This window comes from Leishmania infantum, chromosome 12 (assembly GCF_000002875.2).
Source record: "Leishmania infantum JPCM5 genome chromosome 12".
In the NCBI taxonomy this organism is placed as follows: domain Eukaryota; phylum Euglenozoa; class Kinetoplastea; order Trypanosomatida; family Trypanosomatidae; genus Leishmania; species Leishmania infantum.
The window spans coordinates 219,775-228,520 of record NC_009396.2 but is presented as its reverse complement, the minus strand read 5'-3'; the positions used below and the strand labels follow the sequence as shown (position 1 = coordinate 228,520).

General features: G+C 54.8%; 1 protein-coding gene across 1 annotated transcript; it reads left to right on the top strand.

Moving 5' to 3' along the window:
- Nucleotides 1–5,729: 5,729 nt before the first annotated feature.
- Nucleotides 5,730–7,979, top strand: LINJ.12.0430 (hypothetical protein, unknown function; the record flags this gene model as incomplete). The annotated part of the gene is made up of 1 exon (XM_003392239.1): nucleotides 5,730–7,979. One exon carries the CDS (start codon nucleotides 5,730–5,732, stop codon nucleotides 7,977–7,979), a length of 2,250 nt encoding a protein of 749 aa, XP_003392287.1.
- Nucleotides 7,980–8,746: the final 767 nt, after the last annotated feature.

The following is an 8,746-nucleotide window of genomic DNA, read 5'->3' as shown; positions in this document are numbered from 1 at the left end:
AAACGCCACAGTGGCGTCATCAGAGAGGCGCGCCTCTCTTTCTAGAATAAAAGATGATCTGCTTTTCTTGCTCACACTGCAATAAGACGAGCGACAAAAAATACAAACGAAAAACAAACAGAAAGACATTGGCGCCAGCGTGTGGATGCAACATTACGTGCTTCGAACTGTTGCTGTGCGCACGCACATTCATGCATACACACACACATATATATATATATATCAACAACAGAAAAAAAACGCAAACGCATGCAGGATGTGGCGAATGTGAAGCGCACGCCCACACAGAGATAAGCCGCTTTTAACGCACATGCAGAGCACCGCTCGACCTTGACGTTTGATTTTCTTTTTTTTTATAGCGCTAGTTCGCTTGAGTTACTTCTTTTTGCTTGCTCGTTACACCTGTACGGTTATTTGTTTATTTTCATGTGTGTCTCCCTTGCTCTCGTACCCCCGCTTCTTTCTCTGTCAAGCCTCCTCGTTCCCTGGGCTGTCCACTGGTGCGCGTATGTGTCTTCTTTTTTTTTAGCTTTTCGAGGCTTCTGTGTGACTACGCCTTCGCCTTTCCATTTTTTCTTTCTTTCTGGGCTAACTCATACTCGTCTTCACGTTATCTCGCTCGCTCGTTCACACCCCCTCCCTCCCTCCCTCCTTCCCTTACGGTCTACCCGCTGCTGCTGCTATGTTTTTTTTTTTACTGCTTTTTCTCTGTTTCGACCACCCCCTTCTCTTCCCATTTTACCAACACCCACAACCAGCATATATACATATATATATATATCTGTATATATATATATGTATAAGCGAGAAAGCTAAGCGTCTTCCGTGCGATCCCATCCGTTTCTTCTTTCGAATTCTTTTTTTTTTGGTGGCTTGGTTCATTATAATATGAGCGAAGTTTTTGTGTTTTGTCTTGTGCGTGCATGTGCGTGTCTCTCTCTCTTGGGGCTTTCTTTCTTTGCTGCTCTCGGTTGTTTTTCTTCGCTCTTCAACTGCGAAATGAGCAGCTGCTTTGAGCCGCTGTGCGCATGCGCGCTCTCTACATTTCGCACTTAGATTCCTTCTTTTTTTTTCTTGGCTTCCGTGCGTGTGTACCTTTTTTTTTGTGTGTATTCGTCGTTTTGCTTTTTTCCTGTTTTGCTGTTCTCTTCTGTGAGAGCCTCCCCTCGTGGCCTCCCCCACATCTCACCTTTGCGTGTGCGTGTGTATCTCCCTCTCTCCGCTTTTATTGATCTCCGTCTCATGCGGTGCGTTCTTTTTTTTTCTGCTTTTCAGCATCTCTCTCCTCCCCCCTTTGCCCTCCGCCCTTCCGCTATCGGCGAAGAAGTCTCACCGTCGTCTCCATGTCTCCTTCGCATCCTGCCCACCCCCTCATGCATAAGACACTGCGAGATGGCATACAGCGGTGACGGTTTGCCTTCCTCATATATATACACATACGCAAGACACACACACACACACATACACACAGAAGCAGACGCTCAGGCGGTTGGAAGAACGTCCAGCAGAATTGTGTGCCTGCTTGCATCACTTTCGTTTCGCTGTGCTCCCCCCTTTGCTGATCTCTTCTTCCGTTTTTTTTTTTATGTGCTTTCCCCTTGCTTCGCTTCGACCGCCCACCCACCACCCGCTGCGCGCTTTTTTTGTTTGTGCGGCTATCCATCATCTTCGCACTCCGTTCATCGCTCTCTGTCTTTCTCTCTCTCCTTCACCTTTCTCTGCGCTTACTCTACCGCCAAGATGCCAGTGCGGCGAGGGCGCATCCACCGCTTCTCCCTAGTGCGTGTGTGCTTGCGTATCTTGGTATGCCCTTCTCTCTCTCTCTGTGCGTGCGTTGGCTTTTTCCCCTTCGCCTGAAAAAGCCTCGAGAGGGCGATAGTGGAATCACAGGCAGCCGCGGCCGCTAGACGTATCTCTGGTCCTGATACGGAAGCGGGAACTTCTCGGGCTTTGGGCGCTGATGCGGGTGTGAACGTGAAGCACTGAAACGAAAGAACGTAAAAAAAAACGACTCGAAATCGTCTCAGGAGGTGGGGTATTGCCTCGCATCACATACCTCTGGCCACCGAACCCGGATAGCGATACATATATATAGAAGATAGAAACAACAAAAAAAAAACGTTGTAGCGGGTTGCGTGCAAGGGCGTATGCAGGCACCTCGCGCTGGCACACGCATGGAGAACAGAACGAGGAAGTCAGCGTCACGTTCAAACTCGAATACAGAGTCCATGTGAAACAAAACGTACACGATACAAACTAACATCCTGCGGTGTTTGCGGCATCAGCAGCACCCCTCCCCCTCCCTCCCCCGCTTTATTATTTGCCTTTCGACGTTGATTCACCACTCTCCCCACCCTCGCTTTTTCTTTGTTTTGCTCAGTGTGCTCTTAGGCCCCGATTACGTGCACTATATTGCATTCCCGCTTCCTCTTTTTGTCTCTGCGTCTTTTTCTACGTTCCGCTTTTTGTTTTTGTGTGTGTGTGTGATCCCTCTCCCGCTATGGCCGTTTCTATTTTTCTCGCAAGTGCTCTCTTCTGCACCCCACCACCCCACTTCTCTCTTGCAGCGCCATCACGTTCGGATACACGTACGCGTTCCTGTTTTATCTGCTTCATTCCTCTCTTCTTCTTGTTCTCCGTGGGCGAAGTTCGCCTAGACAGCCAGCCGCACGGCGACACATACGTGACCCACACATGACGTAAAGAAAAAAAGCCACGCGAGTGCTTCAACAAGAGGACGCTTTCTTTCTTCTGTTCCCCCTTCTTTTTTCCCTCCCACTTTCTCGAAGAGGTTTGAGGGGCGAGCATTGGTGCTGTGCTGCAGCACCAACTGCTGCGCTTGACATGGTGCTGATGCAGGCGAGAGGCATCAGCGGCAGAAGGTGCCTCCGATCACCTCGAACCTTTTATTTTGCTGCATTATCTGCATGTTTGCGTCATACACGAACCTTACTGTGTCGTCGGCATCTCGGCATCTCCCCTTTCCATTGTTGCCTGCTATAAGCCGCTTACGTTAGGTGCGGTTGCATATCATCCGCTGGACAGGGCAGGCGGGGAAGGGGGAAGGGGCTGAGGCTGCCATCCTCGACATTGTCTTCGCCAACACCTATGTGCTCTTCTTCCTCCTCTGCTTTTTCGTCTCCTTCGCTTTCTTTTTTTTTTTGTTTGTATGGAGCTTCCTAAGTCGTACAGCGCTGTCGCCTCCTGCTTCTCGTTTTTTTTCTCTCTCCCTCCTCCTCTCCTCTCTGCTACTTCGCTCCTTTCACTTCATCATTCCAAGGTCAAACCTTCTTTGTTGTTGTGTTTTCGTGTTTTTTTTTTCTGCGTTGATGGCTCTCTCCTGCTTTTTTTTTGTGTTTTCGTCACGCGCTTTCTACTTTTTTGTCGTGTGCCGGAGTGCTGTGTGCTGCTGTCGATGTCTCCTTCCTCCCTCTCTATGTGTATGTGTATGTGTGTGCGTGTGCGTGTTGGTGTGGGAGGTGATCTGGCAGACTTGCACGCACATTCCTTTTTTTTTTCGCCACGTGCATCTCTCTTTCTCTCCTTCTTCTCTCCCCCTTCCCCCGCTCTGTGGTGACTCTTCTCGTAGAGGGCATAAGGCCTGTTACTGGCGCCGTTGAGAAAGATGCGCTTATGCGACACTCATGCGCACCTCTCCCCCTCCCCCTCCCCCTCCCTCCCTCCCACACACGCACATACACATGCGTGTGTGTGTGTGTGCCACGCATAGGAGCGTGACTGAGGGAGAGGTGCCGCGAGCCAGTGCCTGAAAGGAAGACCATATGATCGGAGGATTGCACACCTGAAAACAACAATACAGAAAAAAAAAGAGAGAAAACAAGCGCGCTCGCGACTGATCTTTGCTTGTGTGTATGTGTGTGGGTGTGAGCGCTGCTGCGTGTGCCTGTGCACCGTGCACTTGTGCTCATAGGGTCGTGGCATCCGGTCTCTCTCACCCCGATGGTTTCAACCCATCTGCTGGGGGAGGGTCAGGGTTGGTGCCGACCCACCCTTCGCCTTTTTCGCCTTTACATGTGTGTGGGTGCGTGTGTTGTCGGTGTTTTGCTGCTGCCGCTGCTTCATCCATCGATACCCAGTAGTCCAGGCCATGCTCTCCGCGTTATCGGACCTTGCGCATACACATATACACTCAAGTCCTCCTCCCCAGCAGAAAAGCAACAGGAAGAGTCACGAAAAAAAAAACAAAAAGAAAAGACCCTCCACGGAGTCCATCATGCACTCACACCTCTGCCTTCGCGTGACTAACGGTGGCGCAGCGTTGACGATGACGGTTGCAAAACGTGTTCGACCGTGTGAGATAGGGGAAGTGAGGTGCCTGTTTTTCGACGTCGTCCCCTGCTCCCCACTGCGTTGAGTCTTGATGCCTCTCTCTCATCAGCCTGGTCTGCTTGTTTGCCGACAAGGCCACGGCAAGCTACACGAACGATGCCTTCAGCGCTTTTCAGCACGGCGAGTTAGTGCACTGTCTCTCCAACTACATTTTTCATCTCCTTCCCGCGTCTCTTTTTCCTGCTATCCCTTCCGTCTCTGCCCACCCGCCCGTACATACACACGCGTGCGTGCGTCTCTCTCTCCTGCGCTTTATCGATGCCTCGCACACCTTTTTTTTTCTCTGTGTGGCTCTCTCCTTGGTTTGTGCTTGCAGTGTAATCACACACAAACTCGTTTTCTTTCTTGCCGACTTGTAACCCGTTGCACATATATATATATATATATCTGTGTGTGTGTGTGCCATCGATTCTGACGTAAAACCTCAATCGAAAGCTCCGTGCAGTCACGCTAAGCACGCATAGACTTCATTTCTCTCCCCCCTCCCACTACCACCTCTTCTACTGCGGCGTGTTGCATCTCTTTCGCCCTTGCGCCCCTCCAGCACACCTCTGCCTCCCTTGCGTCGCCCACTAGTTCGATCTCTGTGTTTTCGTTTGGGTTCTGTGGAGGGGAGGGAGCACACGACCACACGCGCGCCCGCACTCCTCCTCCCGTCTTCCGTCCGCTGTGTCGGCGACTTCTTTTTTCGTTTCTTTGCCCCTCTCCGGCCTTTTTCTTTGTCTTGCAGGCTTTTTTGCCCTCCCCTTCCTCCCCCGCGTGCACACCCGTCTGTCCGCCCGTCTGTCTCCCTGCTTGGGTGTGTGGTTGCACGGCCTGATCCTGCCGCACAGCCGGCGGGCACGATCGACTCTGTCCCACCCAATCTCCCTCTTTCTTCCTCGCTGTCGCACGCCGAGGGAACGCCAACGAGAGGCGTAAAGCCCAATCCCACCGGGGCTGGCAAAGACACAGACGCACACGCACACACACACACACACAGTCACGGAGACGGCTCCACCTGTGTATGCGACTGTGTGTGTGTGTGCGCGCCTCCAGTGCTCCCGTTTTCTCCAGCCCATACGCTCACATTTTCTTGACATCTATATCTATATATGTGGTTCTCCCGAGCTGAGACTTTGTCTGTCTCTCTGTCTGTGCCTGGGCATCTGTGTGATCTGGTGGGTGGCACTGTCTTGGTACGCTCTCTATCACGCCCTCCCCCTTTCCGTCCCTCTCTCCTCCCATCCCGAGGCACACGCTCAGCCAAGCGGAGGCGACGACGAAGTTCAAAGAGGGGTTGCCACCACGCGTGTGTGCCTCCTCTTCTTCCGAGTTGCTTCGCCCTCTCACTTCTTTTTGTGTGACCACAACGACACCGAAGCATAGTCGGAGGCGCAATGCCCAGCTGTGAGAGTCCGCTCTCCACGACCACCCCATCCTCTCTGGTGCACCCGCCCGCCCACCTGTGCGACGTCACCGGCGGCACCGCTGCAGCTGCCGTAGCGGGAGCGTCGAGGATGATGACGGACACTGCGGGAATGTCGTCTTCGTGCCCGTCGGCGACACGCACGGCGGCAAAGACAAGCGGAGGCACCGTTCAAGCGGAGCTTTCGCAGTCGTGTCCACATCCTCACCAGCACCAGCACCAGCAGCATCAACAGCCTTGCTTGGGAGGTTTCCTAGATCCGTTTTTCCTGACGGAGATCGACGAAAATGTTCAGGCCTTCAACGGTACTGCTGCGACGAGCGGCTCGCGCACGTCTCTCTCGGGCGACGGTGCTAGTACAAGTGCCAAGGACGCGGCCCTCTGCAGCCCATGCATGGAGTGCGTGCCACCGGCGCGTGGAAAGACGGTGCGTAAGTCGCGCTCCGCATGTGAGCTGCGGCTCGAGTGCCGCCTCAGTACGTTGATGGGCAGTGATATCACGAAAGACGAGGCGGACGACAGTAAGCGGAAGCGGCGACAGCCATCGTCGTTCCCGTCGTCGTCACGCAGGGACACGGCAGGCTGCTTTTCGAGCTTCGAGGTCATGGGACCGACAGCCGAGGTGGCTGCGGCGGGCGAAGACATTGCCACAACCGCGGCGACAGCGACAGATCCAGAGGCTGAGTTAAAAAGCCATGAAACAAAGAGGCGCTTGCTGTTGCCTACATGGGTAACAGCGCGGGCATCGACTGTGAGGAGAGCAGGGGCACCGTCGACGGATTCGGGTGTGGCAAGTCGAACGGTGAACGGCTGCTTAGCCTCTCCGCGATCCTTCAGCTTATCGCACTCGAAGCCCAGCAGTGACAACCGCGATGCTTCGGAAGGTAGCTACGTGCTTGACTGCGAGACTACTCTCCTGCCGAGCGAGAGCGTGGCCGCCGCTGTGAGCACCAGCTCCTCGACCGTTAGCAGCTACGCGAGCGAAGCACAGGGAAGGGCGGCGGAAGAGGCGACGAACTGCGCCACCACCGGTGGGACGACCGTCGGATCTAAGGTGACGTTGCTTGTATCTTCGATCATGCGGTGCACCCCGTCCCGAACGGGCCCGCCCCACTCCGCGTCTTCTACAGAAGGCGGCGCTGCAGATGCGGAGCGGCTGCCGCCGCTGGAGCTGTACCCACCTGCTGTGCTTCCATCTTCGATAGAGGAGGTGCCGTGCGGCGTGGAATACGACGCATCTGGCGCGCATCATGACGACATGTACGCCATGAAGGACATTACAGTGGCTGTGAAGGAGGATGCCGACCAGCAACGTGGTGCCTTGGCCGAAGAGCCGACTCTGCAGGCCTCAACTGCGAGCAGGCGCACGCAGCACACACAATGGACGATGCTTCCGTCGCCAGTGACTGCGTGGCTGCTCGGCAGCTCAGCCATGGGCGCCTCACTTTCGACAGCGTTGTGGAAGGTGGCCCCTCGGTCAAGACCGGCAATGCTCACGCCGTGTTCGTGCGTTTCCGCACGAGCAGAGCAACATTCTGTCCAGGTGCTGTCAAGAGCGCTGGCAAAGGGGTCGGCGATGCGCTCTTGGGCAGAGCTCGAACGCGCGTCACTATCCTTCCTCGGCACATGGTCCGCCTCCGTGTCTGCACACCTCTCTGCGGTCCCACCGTCGCTTACCACAGGCTCGACCACGTTACGTGGGTCATCGGTGCTGCACCTGATGCTGCCGCCACTATCCTATTACGCCTCTGCTGGTACTGAGTCCATCGCGTACATCACTCGGGCTCCATCACGTCCGGCTGCCGCAGCAGAGGAGATGATCGCGCGGCAGCCGTGTGATGTGTGGCGTCTCGCGCGGTGCTACGCGCACTTCGAGCGCGCCGTTGAGCAACGCGGCGACGACGGCGTATGGTCAGCTCGTGGCATCAGCTCCCTTCCGACGTGGGATTCAGTAAAGCTGGTGGCAGCTGCTGGCGTTGCTAGTAGGGATGCGGAGAGCAGCCTGAATGACGACTGCGAGGATGGCGGCGCGTGGCTGCTTCCTTCCTTCACTCTTGATGTTCTTCCTGACACACCTGACACCCCTTCCCCGGCTTCTCCGCAGTTTACTTCGACCTTCCCGTTCTCCTCCGTGGCGTCTGTGCTTCGCGCCGAGAAGGAAGAGGAGGCCTTCGCCTCTGCTGTGATGTGGACATTGGAGGTGATGACCGGCGTGCGTTGAGCTTTTTTTTTTCGAGCTTGACGTGATCGCGATCGACAGGCCGAGAGCGAGCGGAAAAAAAAAACGGCGTATGCCCACAACAGTGCAGCCAGGGGAGGAGGATAAAGCAGGGATCGACAGGAACTGTGGTGAATAGGACGTTGTACTACAGCGGCCTTTTTGGTAAATTTAGATGCATCTTGTCAACGCCGCAAAGAGGTACAGAGCAGCAGCGCCCCCCTTGCCGCCGACGAACAGTGGAAAAGCAGCGAAGACACGAAAAGGACCCCACAAGGAATGCCATTTCCACAGGAAGAAAACGGGAGAGAGAGGGGGTGGGGCAAAAAAAGAAGAAATATCGGGAGCACGAGCTACTGATCCCTAGCCCCCCTCCTCCTTACCCCTTTCTCTTGAAGTGGCTACCACTGGGAACGAGGCACATCCACGTAGGCACACATGCGCCGTCCTCCTCATTTTGCCTTCGCTTGTGCATGTTTTGCCAGGACACCTGCATCTCTTCTCCCGCAACTCCTCCCTCTCGTGCCGTCGCGTTTCCGGATGGAGGCGGATCTGGCGCGCTCTACCAAACAACAAAATACCGCACCTTTGATCTCTTTGTTTTCGGGTATTTCGTTGCCTTCATAGAATCGGCGGCGCATCCGGCAAAGGAGCCGTTTTTCGCGGCTCTCGTGATTTCTGTGCATGCTGCGGCTCTCTCCCCCTTCTCTCTCTCTCTCTTGTTCGTCGTGCTTTGCATCCCTGCCATGCTCATCTGCCATCTGGCTCGC